Consider the following 19861-nt stretch of genomic DNA (forward strand, 5'->3'; position numbering starts at 1 on the left):
CAAGTCAACCTGATTCCGCAATCCTTCAGCGTCATCCCTGCCACCAGATTTTCTCTATTCATTCTATCAACACTCGACGGATCACGGTGTCCGAATCGGCGGTGCCACTGGTGCTGACACAGTTAATTGTGCTGCTTGGTTTCACTCTTCATCACTGTTTCCACCGTTTTCAGGTGATACAAGCTACCAGATCACCACAAAGTCCTTAGAGGCTGAAATCGCAAACAATCTTGCTTCATGTGGCCCGACTTCTTGTAAAAGAAGCACACAATCTCGGATTTGTCTTTCACTGCACTGTGCAACTTCACGCTGCTCTTCAACGCCTTTGCGTCACCGGATGATCCTCCATACCACTCCTTTCTGCGCTCGTACTCGTCCAAGAGTTTGGACCGGACCAGCTCAACGGTCATATCTTCATCTGGCCTGCCTTCAAGCGCTGTCACCAGACTGCTGTAGGAATCTGCGAAACTCCTCAAAATCATAGCGATTTTCAGCTGATTTTCCAAATCCTGCCCGGCGTTCTCCAATCGCTCGAAGAGATCATCCAACTCGATACTTCTGTAAATTATCCCAGAACTCGCGGGCTGACTGTGCTGTTTTTATGAGGCTGTATTGGTTGTCCTCAATGCACAACCCCATAGTTACGCGCGCCATTTTATCATCCTTGGTCCATTGGGCCGTTACAGGCTCCGGCTTGACACCATCGATGACGTAGAACAGCTCCTCCCTGGTCAGGAGCATGGACTGCCAGTTTTGATTGCTCAGCTTCGAAAACTTGCTGATTGTGTCCATTTTCCTGGCTGTTGCACGAACAGTCACGCACACCGACAACAGCAACCAAAATTTTTTGCACCGACTGTACACCCGCCGATGGCGGTGCCTTGCCCGAAAAAACGTTTCCTTGTTTTACGCGATAAATAACCGTTTTTCCTCACAACCTCCACTGGGCCCATAACCTGTAGGCCGAGGTGGACAGGTTCAACAGTGGATCTACGTCGGCTGAAAAGAATAACCCGGAATGGACACGAAATACTTTCGAAAAAAAAACACGCGTTTGCAAAGTTACACGTTTTATTCAAGAATGGAAAGCAAAACCAACAGGGTAACTATTGGTGATGAGCGCCAAGGTTATTATAATGATATGCGCTACCAAGCTACATATAGTAACGGGGGGTGCACCGATGTAGTTCATCAAAACCTACTACTAAACCAGATTCAGCTCAACAAGCTCCAAATGAAAGGTACACCGAAAAAGATATGGAAGATGTAATAAATCCTAATGTGAATGATATAGAAAATTCAAATTTAATGTAATGTTTAATTGGCAAAGCTAGGTATATCTATCCATTCTAGCATTGGATGCTAGTCGTAAACTAACGGGTGAAATAATCATGACCGCATTGTTCGAGGTCAACCTGGTCTATATAAATTTTTACGTCGGGTTGTATTGTTGCGATATGTGAGAGCGTGTTAGTGAAAATCCGTGGAAAATACATAACAAATCGCTGTCAAACTCAATTTTTAGGTTAGTCAGAGGTGAATAATAAAAAAAACTTTACACGGTGATGCACCCCCCAGTGTGCGTGCGTTGAACGTCACTAATATCTTTGCAAGGTGTGGAATTTTAGGCCTGAATATATTGGTGCACTTCGTTTTTCATTCGGCTTTCATACCACTTCGCACGATTCGTTTCTTTCGTTCATTTAAGGTGATACTCTAAGGAAGCCTTAGCGTGAAACTTTAAAGGCACAAATGAAAGCTTCCACAAAACATACAAATTTGAAATTGCTACTCCTTGTTTGCTGTGCTACTACAAACAGAGAGTAGCAATTTCAAATTTGTATGTTTTGTGGAAGCTGACACTTGTGCCCTTGAGGCTTCCTTAGAGTATCACCTTAATCACCCTTGTAGTGACGTAATAACGTTTGTTTTGATCAGCGCTTGCATAGGAATTTAATATGGATATGGTATTTATGTATCTTACCACAATTTATGAATGGTCCGCCACTAAATGTTGGGATAATTTATTGATTATTGAATTCTCACACTGTATATCATGGGAAAACAGCCTGTTTGTGAGTGGTTGCCTGTTTTAAATTAAAGAGCTATCATAAAAAAAAAACAAATCGCCTGTTGATATTTACTGGCGACTTAAGAAAAGAATATAAAAAAAATAATCAAGCAAAATCATCAGGCAAAAAATAGCTAGGATTTGTTTTACTTATTATTTCGCGAAATTTCTTTCTAGTGTTATGACGTCGTCACCATCATCTCCGGCAAAATTTACATTTTTCGCTCCACCAACACATACGTCAGGGCTAGATCTCCACACCTTGTATATCGTTGGTTGTCTGATAAAGTATCCAGACATGCTCCGGGTATGTTTGGGAAAATGGTCAGAATTTGACCTGTGTTCATGCAAATCAAACCACATGCAAATTTGAAATCACCCCGTTTCCTGAAGTATGAATACCGAGCTTCATTGTGAGTATCATCAGAAGCCGATATCAACTAAAATTCGAGAACAGGGGTGGCATTGCGCATCTCGATTCGAGAAAATTCAAACTCGAATCGTGTTAAGTTTGGCATTACGTATTTTTTTCGACTTCATCATTTTAACGTACTATATTTCGAGTAAAATATGTACTAGGTCAACTCGAAGAGAAGTGTCAAATGTATGTTTTTACAAACAAAATAAAAGTGCTCCGCTGTACGTGTAGAAAAAGTTTCCTGATAAAATATTAAAATTCATTAAAAAGAAACCTGAAATGTGTTTTGACGATTGTGAAAGTGACGAAGACGCTTATTCCGCAGAGACGTGAGCTGAGGGATAACAGTGACCCTTTTTCTCTGAGTGAAAATGAGTGAGTTGATCCTTATTATGTTTTTGATGTGACCATAGTAGTACTTTAGTGCAGTGCAGTACTTTAGGCTAAGCCGCAAAGCGTTTAAATTTTTGTTGAATGTAACGTTGTTCCCGCCAACTTCCAGATACACTGCTATGCCTTCTGTATTGAAACTAGCGACCACAATCAATCTCCTTGCTAGTGGGTCGTATCAAGTGAATGTAGGATTGATTGGAATGGCCCAACCATCAGTTTCATTAGTGTTTAATGAAGTGATACTTCTGTTGGAGAGAACTATATGCGAAAACTTGATAAAATTAGATCCAGTATCGTTTTTTGACAAATTCAAAATACCCCGTGTAGTGGGGTGTATTGATGGTACTCATATACCGATTTTGAGACCTGATGAACACATGTACTTTAACTGGAAAGGGTTTCACAGTATCAACGCTATGATGGTAAGTAGTAATATAAAGCATTTACTTCAGTATACTTTTCTTGCCTTTTAATTAGATAACCGATCATAATTATCGCATCCTGGCTGTAAACCCCTGCTACGGTGGCGCCGCTCGTGATTCCTTTGTGTGGAGCATGAGTGAAGAGCGAGAATATTTCGAGGAAAATTTCCGAAATGGGCAATCGAGATTGTTAGGTATTTTTTAACTGAGTTTTTTGAGTAGTTTTATTAGCAATATTTGATTTTCAGGTGATAGTGGATATGGGCTAGCACCATGGTTGTTGACGCCATATCGTATTGTCAATGAAGGCTCCGGAGAAGAAACATTGCCTGTAAGAGGAGAAGTAGGTAATGATCATGGTTTGGAAAGTAGGGCACAAAGAATTAGAAATTCTATCAGAGATTAATTGGTTGCCTGATAAGAACACAATCTTTACGCATTCGAACTGAAAAATCATTATCTAATACATATTCCAAAACTTACGTATACAAGCCCACCGAGCTTGTGGTACTAGAAAGGTTTCTAGAGAATGCGTAGGATTCAAAAGAATCTTATGCATGTCGGACTCTCTTATCCGGAGGCTTTAAATAAACTTCACTTCGGATAATCGAATCACCCGGATAATCGATCATGTTTTTTTTCGGGCCCATATACGGCTTTGAATTCTTATATTAGCCTTCGATCAGTTTTTTTTTGTTTGTTTCACTTTTTGCAATTGTGAGCATGACGATTACTTCAGTTTAATAGATGAGGAAAATGCATTGCACTGGGCTTATATATATATATCCAAGTTCAACGTTTTTAAATTATTTTATTCCTTTTTCGTCACATACAGCAATAACTGAAAAACAACTTTCGATCTGATTTTTGGCGACCAATTTTCATCTCACTTTCTTCAACAATGGCTGAAGCCACTAATAATTTTGAGTGGACCTATGAACATTCTATGCGCTCATCTGATGCTTTGCAACCCACATTGTTAAGTGGATCAATGAGATTAGGGTAGTTCAACTTAACGACCCTCTGCTCTCCGTAGCTGTGCAAAATGTCATCGAATTTGGTTAACATCTGTATTTTTGAGAGAGCTCTAATGTTTGTTTGGGAATATGTACGGGAAATATAACAAAACTGTTCATATACCTGTCGAAAATTCAGAAATAGCTCAATTTGTACCAAAATTCCAGAGGATATTATATAGATCATGGATTACTTGGAAAAGTTTATGAAAATTCTGGTAACATGTGAAAATATGTGATCCTTGAGATTTCAATTGTTTTATGGTTGGAGATCTTCAGAATAAAACCTGATACACCTGGAATCATATTATAAAGAGTACTTTGATCTTCCAACGTGGCGTTATGAGAAAATATCTAAAAGAAGTGTTTTGAATCGATAGGCAGTTAAAATTCTACCGAAAAAAAAACGCTGACCATCCTGCAGTCTTGAACAAATATCTAGACCTCTCAGAAGTCATCAGGTTATTTGTTCAAGATTTCAGCTTGATTAGATATAATTCTGAAGATCTTCAACTGCCCAACAATTCAAAGCACATTTCCCATTTATTCTCTCAAACATTAGGTTGCTCAAAAAGTATTCTGAAGCCAGTTGATCAAACATCCCTAAAACTCCTCAGGACAAATATCCATAAACTTGATCAGGTATTATTCTGAAGATCAACTGCATAATAATTCAAATCATAACTCTCAGATATTCTCTGGATGCTTGATCAGGCATAATTCTAAAGATCATCAACTGTACAACAATTCACATGAAGATCTTCAACTGCATAAGAATTCAAATCACATCTCCCAGTTATTTCTCGAGATACCAAGTTGCTCAAAAATTATTCAAAAGACCTCCATATTATCATCGATTTCCAAGAAATCCTCAAGATGTTTGTGTTAGACTTCAGCTTGGTCAGGTATCATTCTGGAGATCTCCAACTGCTTAGCAATTCCCAGTTATTCTCTTAAATACCAAATTCCTCAGAAATTAATCCTAATATTTCCAGGGTATCAAACATCTCCAAAAACTCCTCAACATAATTGATAAAGACTTCAGTATTCTGAAGATCATAAACTGCCCAACAATTCAAATCATATCTACCAGATATCCTCTCAAGATACCAGGTTGCTCAGAAATATAGATCTTTAAAAAATCTTCAAGATATCGATTAAAGACTTCAGCGTGATCAGGTATCATTCTGATCACATAACATGTCTCAGATATTGTCACATCATACCAGGAGCCACATTGCGCATCTCAAAATGAAAAACTTTTTGTACGAACGCTTGTTTGAAAAAGTTTTTCGTTTCTAGATTCGCAATGTGGCTCCAGGTTGCGCAGCAGTTATTCAAAAGACCTCCAACTGATCAAAGATCTCCAAAATATCTTCAAGATAATTTGTTTTGGACTTCAGTTTGATCACGTATCATTCTTAACTGCGCAATAACTCAAATCACATTGGCAAACATAGTTTTGAATATAAAATCTAATAAATGATCCATAAAATATTGGAAAACTTTCCATAAAAAACATCCAAATAATCCAAACATCGAGAAAATCCTTAAAAAAGTTTGAATACTCTATAAAAAATATCAATATGATCCATATTTTATGTAAAATTTAGCAAAATTATTGTAAAAATGTACCGCTAAATTTCTAAAGAATGAGCATTGAAATTGTACGAATTACCCATAAACATATTGCAATTGATCCATAACACATTCAGCAGTGAACCTTAAGCTAAAGAAAGTGATCCATAGAAAATCAAGTTTGCGCACTTAAAATATATAGCTATGTTCGGATTAATGAAATCCACTTCCTCAGAGCAGGCTCGTTTTGGACAGCTTGAAGCTGAATTAGGTTTCATTAACTTATATAAAATCAAAACCAATCTTAATGCTTACAATAAAAGCTATTTAAGCTTCAATCTGTCCTAAACGAGACTGCTCTGAGGAAGTTGCTTTCATTAATCCGAACATTCTTGAAGAACAATATCGGATATAACCTCAAAATGTCAGAGAAATCAACACCACCGTTGTGTGAAGAACAGAACAGCGATCGAAACTGTACGCTTTGTGAAGGCCATGACCACGTAGATGATATGGACCAGTGTGATGTCTGCGATTTCTTGACCCATTATAGTTGTGCTGGTAAGACAACAGCTGTAAAGAAGGTTCCGTAGACGTATGAAGGTGCCAAAAGGAACCAAGAAGTCTGTCCCAAAGAAACCACCTAGCAGAAAGAATAGTGCGAGGAGTAATGCCGGATCCGAATCTGGAAAAGGAGGAATCCCTAGACCAGTTGCAGCAGGAGAAAAGCGCAAAGCAGAAAGCGCTGGAGGAAGAGAAATTCCAAGCGCTGGAGGAAGACACGAAAAGCGATAGGAGGCCTAACGAGGGATTTTTCAAACCGAGATTTATCTTCCGTCATTCTTTCATCAAAGATTTCGCTAGATTTACGATTAAGGGATTAAAATATTATTTTAGTTAGGCACGCCAACGATGTAGAATGAGCTACTTACTAGTTACTTAAGGTTAATCATGTATATAGCGTTTAGGAACAAATTGTAGGTTACCAGATTTTAGGATCAAATTGTAGTATCTAGAGTTATATGAAATCGCGCATCATAACCAATAATCATCAATAAACATAATCAATAATAAAACAGAGCATCGACCAACTTAGCCGTAAGTCGATACTTGCTAGAAATGCATATTGGACTTTGAGTGCTTACTACGAAGAACGCTTTCCCAAGACTTTGTCACCAGGCGATAACGACGACGACCAAGGAGCTGAGGTAGCAGATTCAACACCGCAACGAACGAGTGGAAATTATCGTTGCGAAGTCATAACATCCAGAGGACGACGACCAAGGAGCTGAGCCAGCAGGATCGACGTAGCAGCTACCCGCGTGGAACCATCGACGACGATGACCAGCTGACCCAGCTATTTTAGGGAATCGATACAATTAAGTTAGGGACCCAAGTGGCAGGGTAGAGTTAGTTCTGACTGAACCTTGTAAGTGCTAACATCTATAATCGAACAGTGAATAAATAGTGACAGTGAAGTGTAAGAAATTGTTTTTTAAAAATCTAGAAAGGAATGAACATCCATTTGTCTAGATTAAGCAAATATGGGGTTATTAAATTCAATATTTTCACGAATTCTACCTCCAACTAACGTACTTCAGTAGCTAGTTCACTACAAATCACTACAATTTAATTAAACGATAGCTATTGTAACAAATTTAGGCAATTAACTTAATTTAGCAGTAAAACGTGTGCTAGATGATTTGGAATTGTATCTTCTTTTCTTTTTTTTCGTTCTTACTCCGACAAACTCACAGTTCCGTTGAAAGCTACCTTTACCGTAGCTCTCCGAATCTCCCTGTTGTCGCTGGGCTTAGCGATATTCCGAACAGTCATGATCCATTAATTAGACGTATATTATTCACGTTTCGGACACTATATTATTAATTTTGATACATGAACCATGACAAATTGCTCCATTACTGCGTAGCTACTTAGATTTACTGTCTTGCCGTGTTTTTTTAGGTAGAGGTGCGGAGCGATGAATTTATAAAAATAATTTACGTCTAATTTATGGATCATGCCTATATTTTTAAGTGCGCAAACTTGATTTTTTATGGATCACTTTCTTTAGTTTAAGGTTCATTGCTGAATGTTGTATGGATCAATTGCAATATGTTTATGGGTAATTCGTACAATTTCAATGCTCATTCTTAAGAAATTTAGCGGTACATTTTTACAATAGTATTGCTAAATTTTACATAAAATATTGATAATATTGATATTTTTTATGGATCATCCACACATTTTTAGGGATTTTCTCCCATGTTTTATGGATCATTTGGATGTTTTTAATGGAACATTTTTGAATATTTTTTGGATCGTATTATCAATTCTAAAGGTGCATGCTTAGGGCTGCCAATCACATTCTCAAAGATTCCAGGTTGCTCAGAAATCATTTAAAATAATACCGAGTGATATGAGATCACCTTGAAAACTTCAGGATTTTCAATTATCCACTGGAATGCTTCCTTATAGTTCAGGATGCTATGGTATGATAACTTCAGAATGCTTTCGTCATATTATTTTTCTGTATCACTTTGTTTATCTGCACCAACCACACATTGGCTCAAAATGGTTAAAATGTATCAATGGTTATGGCATTCACCCTATGCTTCTTCTTTTTTACGGAGGGTTATTCCAAGTCGAAATGACTGTTGTAACTAGTGAAGTGAGAAAAGTCACGTCACCACGCCTTGACTTTTCTCACTTCACTGGTGACCAAAGTCACTTCGACTTCCGGAATAGCCCCCACTAACTCGAATCCAATATTACAGGAAAAAAAAAACTTCTCCAAATCATTTCTATAAACATTTCAAAAGATCTGTGAGTTTATCAGAAGTTTTGTGAATTTCTTACAAGTTCCTTTGAACTTTATTTCCAATCTGTGTAAGATGCAAAAAGTTAAAGTTAAAGCACAGACAAACAGACATAACACATTGAATATTTCTCACTGTAAAACATCGTCGCTTAAACATATCCGCCATCTGTTGAGTACACTGTGGTGGGTAGTACGCTGAACAGATGGTGGTAGTGTGAAAACGCAACGGAATTGACTATGCGCGCCACAGGTGGCGATACTAACAACTAAGATACTTTTAAATTGACCGATAAATGCTTGTTCGATGAACATCTTGTGAGTGTTATGTCTGTTTGTCTGTGGTTAAAGTATATGAGCTTCTTACAAGTTCGCATGGTGTACTCAAGTAACACAACTTCATGCAACTATGTTGAGGAAAATTCTTTAAAACCAGATGCAGTTATGCGGCTTCATGAAGGTGTGTTAGCAGTTCGAAAGTTCTATAAACTACTTAAAAATGCCATGACCTTCTCCATGAACTTCATGAATTCCATTTCCATCTATGAACTTCTCGGAAGTCTTCTGGACGATTGTGAATATTTCTGACTGTTCAAGTCACATCTTTCAGATGCTGTCACAATATAGCAGATAGATATAAAATTATTCAAAAGATCTTGAGATGACCAAAGATTTTTTTAAGACTTCGGCTTGATCGGAAATTGGGTTGTTCATTTCCGAAAAGTATACCTGAATCATCATCTGACATCAACATCATCTGAAAGAGCTTCAATTTTTGAGCACAAGTATATTTTTTGCGATTCCATTGACATTTATCTCGATTTTTAAATCAAAAGTAAAATATTTTGACACTAAATGTATTAGGTGACCGCTCGTTCCTACACAATGTTCCGCCAAGAGGCACTAACATGGTGATTTTTGCTAATGTAATGCACTTATTAAAATTAGTTCCAGTGCGCAAAAATTGATTAAATTTTCGATTTCGGTTCCATTTTTAATGCAGATTACGACCCAAGTAGCATTGCAAGTTTTATCGAGGTTTTAAAACATGCTACAAGTCTAAATCATGGTCTCCAGAACCCTCATAAAACGAAAATTGTTACTTGGGGAATACGCATTTACCTGAACACGTCTAAACAACCTAATTATTCTGAAGATCTTTGATTATTCAAAAATCCAAATCACGTCTTGCAGATATCCTCAGAATATCACAGATTGTTCAGGAATTATTCAAAAGTTGATAAAAGATCCCCAGAATGATCAATTCCTTGAGCACCAAACCAAAATCAAATGTTTCACTATTATCGTCGGAAATTTTAAACGGATTTCTGATGTTTTTTTTCATGTTAAAATGGACATTACTTTTAATTTCTTATGAGTCAATTGGTCATGTCAAATAAGTTTGTTAGTTTAATTTTTGTCGAGTCATTAGACAATCCGTTTTGCAAGTTGAAACCTCGATTTAAACTGATTGATTTCTCCTTGCATATTTTTCCCTGAAAGCGAATAAAAATGTCTTGTACACTGCAAAATATTAATCCAGGTGAGTTATAAACAAATGAGGAAATCGATGAAAAGGATCGGCCATCGCAGTTAGGTTCTTGTGATTCTGAACGCTAAATATTTAGTTTTTAGTAATTTCTTATAGAGCTGATTAAAAAAGAGCCTCTCACTAAGTTAGTATCAGCAGCCGTGAAAATTGTATCATTTAGAATCTTTGCTGAGCTTCCCTAAAATCCTTTGTTTATTTTTTCGGAATGCTTTCATTATATATTTCTTTGAATTTTTCGAAATTCTTAGGATTTTCCAGAATATTTTCAGTGATCTTTCGTTATATCTCTTGGGATCTTCTGAAAATCATTTTTTTTTTCCAGGGTTATTCGGCTAGGTGGGGTCATTATGAGTAAGTATATTTTGTAAAACGATTTAGTAAATTAGGGTAAATGATGGCTTCGGCAGCCATCGACTATTTTCGGCAACCACAATTTAAACGTTAATTTCGCTGTATTTTCTCACTAAAACACTTCGCTGAATGTATTTAAACGATTTCTTAGTCTTTCAGGTTCAATCCTAATACATTTTCACGACTGATAAAACCTGTTATGTCAGGTGTTTCTTCAAATGAAACATAAGCACATGAAAATGCGGCTGATTTCGAGTTGCCGATAATAGAACAACTGGTTAACACACAGTTTAAACGGAAAGGTTGCCGAAGTAAAAGAGGCTGCCGACAATAGTCACACTCACCTGAGAAGTTTGGAGCGCCTTAAAAACGTTTTCAAACCGTTTTGGACAGTTCTGTCGATTGAAATGAATAGAGTATCTAGCAGCAGATAAATGTAAACAAACAAACACGTCATATGTGTGCGTGACACTGAGGAAATGCTAATAGAAGTCCGTAAGCTGCTTAGATTGCCGAGAATACGTAAATTCCCCTATAACGACTTGAAATGATTCTATTAATAATAACATTTTGCTTCAAATAAATAATCAATAATTAGATTCCACGTCAGTTTGGTTACTTGATTTATTCCAAGCAAACTTCTTCAATTCCAATTCAAGCATTTGTTTCTTGATTTTCAGGCTTTCTTAGGCTTGCAATAGAGCTTTTTGTGTCTCGTTTCTCTCTTCCTTTGCTTCAACATATCTTCGGAAAAGATCAAGTTTTTCCTTCTATCCGTTAGTTCGCTTACTCGCTCTTGCTCCAGTCCCAGCTCTCGTTCCGTGCCCATCACTTTGTTCTTCCGCTTCCATGAGTTCGCCGTCTAAATCTTCAAGGTACTCTTCCACGAAAACTTCATTTCCTTCTTCAGCTAAGGTTTCCATGGGCGGTTAGAACGTTCCATCATCCGGAGAGTGGCTTCTCTGGGAGGGCTTCCGGCAACCATACGATTTTGCCGAAGCTACGCCAGAAACGGCGGCATTCAACCCGGCAGATCTCACCACACTTTCTTCATACGAATTTAAATGTTTGGTCTTATTGGGACCTCCTGCCGTTTTTTTCATGCTGTTGATGTTATGGCGTTATTTATTTTGAACTTTATATTTATAGTCCACCCACATCTAAATTTAATCGTTAATAAAAATTTAAAATTCCAAACAACTATTCTTAATTGAACTTACTTTTTTCCACTCTGGAACTTCCCGCAAAGGAGGACCTCGCTTGTGGCAATGGAGCTTCAACAAGGAAATCAAGAACTTTTTCACGTTGTCCCGGAAGATACCGAGGAAACGAAAGTAAGTAAGAAAAAATAATAAAAATGGGGCATCCTACTTGAAGACTAAAAGTGAACAATCCAACATTCAAAGAGGAAACCAGTACACCATTACCCAGAGAGCCTCTCAAAGTGCACCGAAGCTCTTTGCCGGTGCAAAGCTCCATTGATTCCAAATTGAGCAACAACAGTTCCACTGGTAAATATTGCAAGCAGTCAACGCGTACGGATTTCATTTCACATCAAGAAAACTACAACCATACCACCATATAACGGCTTCCATAATAGCAGCGGTGGCATTCGAGCGGAACAGAAACTGCAAAAACTTTCAATATTATTTATAGTTTATTTTACGATCCGATTCGCTCGCTTCCCGAGAGACTTCTGTTGCTCAGAGTTCTCCAAATGCTTGTTTGAGTACACAGTGCACCACTGTCTCCGCAAGACGCAAACTACGAATCCCATAATACAGTCAGTGGCAAGCGGTGCGGGCGGCGGTCTTCGATGGCCCGTTGAAACATCCTTGTGAGACAGAAGTGCAACAGCAGTAGCCTAGCAACGGTAAAGTGGAATTTCTTCCAGGGCCTCCAAAATAGCTCCACGAGTGCTTGTTTGGTGACCGCACATTGTCGAACAATGTTGCTCGGTTTGGTTCATATTTACTACTTTCCTCGAATCCTCCCAGTGCACAGTGGGGCAATTTCAAAAGCAATAATAACACATGTTACTCATTTTTTAATTACTTTATTATGGAGGATTTAAGCCGTAGGCTCACGGTGTCAACACTCACCAAACGAAATCTAAGGTGCCCCTCTTACGTTTGTAGTTTTTTTTTTTCCAGCGACACCGTGGATTTTTTGCGTCATGAGAGATTTTGTATAATATTGTTAAGTATTTTTTTAAGGAGATCTTCCAGTGAGATTTAAATGTTTCATTATTATGGTGAACATCAAATGGATAAAATAAAGAAATTTTTAGTTATTAGAAAGATCTTGGAAGACATTATTTCTGTTGTTTTCAAGAAAGTGAGGCAATCTTGGTGGTTACTCATGCTTACTCCATGAGCAACCAACTCTGAAAACTTTCATTCAATACTAACTGGGCGCAGAAATATCAATCTACGTGTGTTTCTCTTATTAAACCTGTGCTCCTAAATGCATAAGGGAAGTTTTGAATTACTGTGCGCTCAGCAAAATTGAGCTGCAAATAAGGTCTGAATCCACAATAATCCGAACACTTCAAAGCTTAAGTAAAACACAAATTTCGCATTATATTTCAGTTGTAATTGTTTATTTTAGATTCATGAGATATGATTTTAAAATTCACGAAGTCAAAACATAGTTATTCGGTATTTGCGTAAAATTTTCGAACTTCGCGTTTAACTCCATCCGCTAGGGTTTCTACATACTCCTCAGCTACCGTGGTGGCCGTCTTTGTGCAAATTTTTTGGAAGTGTTTGATATCTTTGATTCCTTGTTTCTTTCCAGAAAGCCTCCACTTCATCAGAGCCCAAGCTTTCTCGATTGGACGTAACTCTGGACAATTTGGTGGATTTGTGCTTGGTACCACTCCATCACAGTTTAAGCGTCATGGTTTAATGCCAAATGGGGCCAGAACAAAGGGTTTTCTTTTTGGATTTTGATGAAGAGTTGTAATCGCTTCTGCAGGCACTCTTTCTGGTAAATCTCCTTGTTGATTGTGCAAATTGCTTGCCAAATGAAGTATTTTCTGGGAAATTTCCTCGGAAATTTCGATGCCTTCTTCATCCTGAAATACTCAGCGGTAGAATTTTTGACCATAGCAGAATAGAAAACCAGCCCTGGAAGGTGCATGAAATCCTCCAGGACATAAGTTTCATCGTCCACAACAGCGCATGAACACTTCGTTCAATATTTGTAGTACAAACGTCGAGTCTGTTTGTCGTTGCGGTTTGGGACTGGTTTTACTTTATACGACTTTTGATTTTTGGACAAAACTAGGTGACATTCCTATTTTACGAGTCACCGTTCGAACAGAGGGATTCGGGATTTCCTTCAATTTTCTCTTCACCTTTCGGTCCATGACAGGATCAGCACTCAAATGTATTTATCACTTCTCGGTTTCCTCTCGACCATCAAACGTTCCGAAAATGATTTGAGCACACCGTGAACAGTGGATTTAGGTAGGGTGGGTGAGCCAGTAGTGGAGGTACTAAGCCAATTTATCAGTTAAGAAATAAATATACGATGTACACACAATTGTTATACGTCAATCTATAGCTTTCAACTTCTATTTTGATAGAAAAGTATTAAATAGTAATAAAATTGCATAAAATTTTAGAAAGAACATCCTCCATTAAAAGGAACACTGTTCCATTAGTTGTGGTAGTTGCTAACTTTGGTTCCTATAATAGTGGAATGCGTTGGTTTCTTATGTGTTCCACTATTATAGGAACATTACCGCAACTATAGGTGCAGAGGAGTAAAAATCTTAAGGAAAATTAATTATTTTCCGTCACTTTTGGGCAAATTTTCAGATTGAAATATGCAAATATGCTTTATTTTACGAGAGCTACCGATGAAAAATAATCTTATCCGGATCCTCCTAACTATTCCGGCACAACCTCCATATCGCAACTATAGGTACACCACTATTACTGGAACACCTACCCTAAATCCAATTTTGTTTGCAAAATCTCGTATTGACAAGTCAGAATTTGCATTACATCCGTACAAAATCCGCTCGCACACGTGTTTTTTCATTCGTCGCCATGTTGAACACTAAACATGGAATGTAAACACCAATCAAAGTCCTTTTTCATCAATGACTCCCAGCTGTGAAATTTTTCACTCCTACGTGCAATATTTCAAAAGTTCCAGTGATTTGAAAGTGTCCGGATTAATGTGGATACAGACCTTATACTAAACCGTAAAGCCCGGGACAAACTTTTTATTTTCAAAAATTGCCAGCCCGGACGATCCTACTTAAAACGCGTGGCTTAAGCGCCACTCAACATGGAAGACCACACGCCCAATGTAAATTTGCCCGGTTGAGACTCTTTTAAAGCTGGGTTTATACAGGGCAAGTCAATTGATCAAGTCAGTTGAATGTAAACCATGCCATTCAACTGACTTGATCAACTCACTTTAATTGAAAAAAGTTGAACTAGGCTCATCTTTTCAAGCCAATTGAATTCGACTGAGTTGATCATTTGACTTGCCTAGTCTAAACCCAGCTTAAGGGCGAGTCCATTAAATTTCCTAGAAAGAATTTACGGATCAGGCAAGCCGGCTTTCAACTAACCGTCCAAACGGGAAAACCCTATTATCTCCGTAAAATCACAACACTATAATCACTCAGAGAGTCGGTGAGAGCTCACGCATCCCAAAAAGGCCTCTACTAAAAAGAATTTATCCACATCGGCAGTCTCGTCACTTGCCACTAGACGTCGCCCTGATCTGGAAGTGGACTACCCAACAAACTTTGGTGTGAATAAGAGCTTATTCAGGCAAACGTAAGCTTCTTCAGCTAAAAAATAGCTTATTCAGCTGTTGATCAACTCAAATTGTTTGTTGGGTACTATCCCCAACATTCAAACTCTCAACGACGGAGAACGCGAAGTGATGTCTAATGCATTCAATCAATTAAAGCTAGGGAGATTGTTCGTTTAAGAAAACATTTGTGAGCTTGAGCTTGAGCTTGAGCTTGATTGACCGCCCACGGTTGCTGCTCTGTTATTGCCAGATCAGCTGTAATTACACAGAGAACCAATAGACGATGCTTGGGACTAGCAATCATCCTCAATGTGTAAAAACTGGTGATCTTAAATTAGGCAATACCAGCGCCGGCCGCGCCCGAACACAGGTCAAGAAAGGAATGGGAAGGATTGTGTTGACATGACACTCACTTTGATGGAAGCCGAGAACACCTCTGCACTTCCACGAGGAATCACTGGGATGTTGGATAAGAGAGTTGGGTTTGCAGCAGGGTTCGTTTTGGTAAACAATAAGCTGAATTGATGTCCTAACGATCATATAACGCGAAGGAGCGTGGGACTAAACCCACGGTATTCTGCTCAGTAAGCAAAAACGTTTGCCACTAGGCAGACGAGCACCTTTTTAATCACCGAGTTGCTGTTATTACCATGTAGTCATATTAACAAATAAAACGATTGACGAATCTTGAATGTGGATGGGCCTGAGATTAGACTCATGATGTTCTGCTCAGTAAGCAAAAACGGTTGCTCTAAGGCCACCGAGCCCCTCATATCACATAATACCGTTGCTCAAATTTGTGTATCCATTCAAACCCGGAACCAACGACAACAACGAGTTTCGCAAAATACACGATACACAAGCGATTTGACCATAAATCTCTTTGATATGTAAGGACCTGGGACCGCGTTTTTCTGCTCAGTAAGCAGGCCACTGTAACCGATGATCTTTTAAATCCGAAAACTAAAAACTACGAAAAAGTACTTAGGCCTTCATTAAGTTCCACTTTCACGCGACGTTCAATGACAGGGTCCTATCCAGGATTACATCTGAAAAATCCAAATTTGGCCAACGCCCACCTAAACCTGTTCTAATCCACCTGAAATGACTAACGAATGGAAGACTTTGACTACCCAGCCATGCAATAGTCTGATTCCATGCCTTATGGCAACTTGATGATTCTATTTCGCTCATCTTTTGGCACCACCCAGGGGAGACTTGGTCCTGTACCCAATGCGTAACTTATCTCCATTCCACTCAGCTACTCGCAATTTCTTGTGATATAGTGGGTGGAATATTATTATATGAGACAATTCAATGCAGACGTCTTTCCAAATTTGGCAGATCGACAGGTAATCGGTGAGTTACCACAATAGTTGCTATTCAACAACTCGACAACGTCCCTTCGTCAACGCCTGCTATGAGAATTTCCCATTGCAGACGCCAACGAAATGACGTCATCGAGCTGTCGATCAACTACCCTGGTTATCGCATGGTACCTTATAGCACGATGCTAGGAGGCGAACCGGAAGAATCGATGAGCTACCTCTCCCCCTGTTCGTTTAAGAAAACATTTATTGCTACGAACTTTTCAGACGGTATATTGACGGAATAACGGGTTTTTCAACTTTACTTAACCTACGTAAATTTATGTACACGTTATAGTAGAATCCAAGAGAAATTTATGCGTCACTAGTGGCGGGAAATAGTACTAGTCAATGGTGATAAATTCATGACAGCCGGTTCAAATTCCAGAGTATGAATGATAAATTATTAAAAAAAAAATCGAAATAGTTAGATAAGATCACTATTATGGATGATTCATGCAGGAAATTTGTCGAATAATATAATGTTAAGTTAATTTTCATTGCAATGTTATTGAAAAATAACGAAAATGCGATTTTTGATGCCTAGATATTATTTAGGTTACGTTTTGAATGATTGCACATTCCCATCCCAAAATCGACGTCCACTAGATATACTAGATTATGTTGGAGACTCCGTGCTAGCAGATTTAGAGACCTAGCATACTGTGTGCCTGGGCTACACCAGTAGATCAGCAGCAAAGCAAGAATTGAGGAGAATGAGTTTGTGCTGCAAAGTTCCCATCCCGGGTAGCGGCCACATGAAAATAATCCCAAATTACCCCACGACAACAAACTTTGAGATTTATATCCAACAAAATGATGTGAGCATATCTGCACTGTCCCTGATCCGTAAACAGTGGCAACCTTTCTCGACTGCACGAATTTGTTGCTCCCCGAATTCGGAACCCGAAAAAGGGGAAATTTGTTCTCGTTGCATCCCGGGATAATGCAACGATCCTGCAACAACCATGAAAATGTTAAGCGGTGGAGCTTGTGTTTACGTAGTCTGAAAAATCAACTTTTTTTTCCCAGATTGCAAGCAGTGATATCATTGAAGTCATTTGTCATTATGAAGAAGGCCAATGTTCCTACAATTTTAAAAGATGTATGATCACCAAAAACGTACAAAACAAGACAAATTTTTAATTTAAAAAGTGAAAATTCGGATGTGAGTCACGTTTGGCAGATGTTTACATTTTTTTTCACCACTACGACAACAGTGCCACGGGTGGCCGGTGATTGGTTGGATTTCACTCGATTTCTATAAACTTGTGTGTGTTAGTTCCTCTCTCCTACCTATGTGTGTGTGTGATTTCTCTATTCCTAACTAACGTGGTCATATCTAGATAGAGCTGGAATTAGGGAGTAACAGCTTTTGTAAACAATGACTTCTTTCGATGATTTCTAGAAAGTTAAGACTCGCCTACGCAAATCAACAACACTATCGGATAGAGGAAGACTTCCCCTACTCGATGGTTTGAGTGAATGTGCCTTGAGTTCCTAGAAATCGTCGATAGAAGTCATTGTTTACAAAAGCTGTTACACCCTAATTCCAGCTCTATCTAGATATGCTCTTATCTGTGACGTCACCATATCGGCAACTCAGCTCTAAACGAGTCTGCGCTCCTGGTGACAATGGAGTGGCGTCGGAAATCTTACGCGCACATAGTTTACAGGCGGGAATGCCACATCACGAGTTCCGGAAAAGCGTGTCACAGAAACTCAGCGCTATTCGCTCCTCAGTCTTAGACTGGCTAAAAATCACTCCTTGGCGCCCTCGCCGGACGCCACACTCCAAAGTAAAAAAGGCTTGACTCACCAGATGATCGTTGGCTTACGTGATCGTCACAGTCGATGACCTATCGACGGGTTCGACACACTCGTTAGTGATCGTCGATGGTGATCCGATGAATGGAGCTCGAGGAATGGCGTTTCTCACGCCGGTGCGATGGCGGTTACTCTGCCGTGCCAGTAGGTTAACAAACCGACGGATGGACCGTGTCCACGTGGAGATCCCCTGAGTCTCCTCGGACAGATTTATTTAACGGATCCGTCCGCTTCCAGCCGGTCGACGATTGCCGGGGAAATTCCGTCCATCGGGGAGAAGTTGCTGCGCTCGGGTGTGGTGAATTATTCTGCGAACGAAGAAGACAAGGCTACACTTAAGCGTGAGTTCTGCCACTTCAAATCCGATTTCAAAAAAAGATGGATTGCCTCCCTTTATCGCAAAAGTGCCAGTGCCAGTGCCAGTGCCAACCACGAATGGTTGAATTCTGAAATTCAATTCACTTCTTAGGTTCCTCCGGCATGGCATGGACGTCCAACTAAGAAGTTTGAAGATTCAAGTGAACTTCAGAACTCAGAGCAACCGATTCCCAGATTGACACATGCTGCTCAAATGGGTCAGCGAGCTGTTGGCAATACAGCTGCTGCAAATGTAATAAAATCAGTAGCAGCATTCCCCTCGAAAGCTGCGCAACTTAATCGAGTTATACTTAACCCCCATCCAAAATATCCTCGTCAACATAAGCCTGAAGAAGCTTTAGCTTTTTTTGTTGAGGCTGACTTGACGATAAAGCAATATGAAGTTATTCACATGGCAGATAAATCGATCTACCCATGTTAATCGGTTATAGCAGCGCCGATGGTGTAGTGGTAAGCGTGATTACCTCTCACCCCAGCAGGCCTGGGTTCAATCCCAGTCGGCGCCGCCGGGATGTTCTGAGGCATAACATCTCTGATCACGCCTTCCTTCGGAAGGGAAGTAAAGCCGTTGGTCTCCGGTTCATGAGTTGATGGGTCGATAGGTAGGCACCAGGTGTAGGAGCTGCCACCCTGGCGTCATTAGCATTGGTGCTCAGCACGGAAAACAAGATCGACGGAAAACAAACCAAAGGAAAAAGTAGACGGGTCTGTGTCTAGGGGCTCGAACGGAAGCTTGACGTAGGACCGCTAGTGGACGGCATAAATGTGAAGAGCATTAAGTTCTTTTAATTGATGAATTATCTATTATCTCAACTCTTTCCGTTTTTGAATTGTAGGCGTACCAAATTTGTAGTAATTTTTTCAAAGAGAAAGTTGATTAAGAGA

General features: G+C 39.2%; 1 protein-coding gene across 1 annotated transcript; it reads left to right on the top strand.

The window, feature by feature from the left end:
* The first annotated feature begins 2369 nt into the window (after positions 1-2369).
* Positions 2370-19099, top strand: LOC135702320 (putative nuclease HARBI1). Its single transcript, XM_065223348.1, has 7 exons — positions 2370-2378; positions 2815-2864; positions 2914-3304; positions 3360-3498; positions 3553-3635; positions 18747-18939; positions 19068-19099. Exons 1-7 carry the CDS (start codon positions 2370-2372, stop codon positions 19097-19099), a joined length of 897 nt encoding a protein of 298 aa, XP_065079420.1.
* Positions 19100-19861: the final 762 nt, after the last annotated feature.

Source organism: Ochlerotatus camptorhynchus, unplaced genomic scaffold (genome assembly GCF_037179485.1).
Source record: "Ochlerotatus camptorhynchus isolate MF236.1 unplaced genomic scaffold, CSIRO-AGI_Acam_v1.1 ptg000191l, whole genome shotgun sequence".
Lineage (NCBI taxonomy): Eukaryota > Metazoa > Arthropoda > Insecta > Diptera > Culicidae > Ochlerotatus > Ochlerotatus camptorhynchus.

Coding starts and splice junctions, on each gene's coding strand:
- LOC135702320 (XM_065223348.1), top strand. Junction 3,305..3,359: donor ACAGTATCAACGCTATGATG/GTAAGTAGTAAT, acceptor CCTTTTAATTAG/ATAACCGATCATAATTATCG. Junction 3,499..3,552: donor TGGGCAATCGAGATTGTTAG/GTATTTTTTAAC, acceptor TTTGATTTTCAG/GTGATAGTGGATATGGGCTA.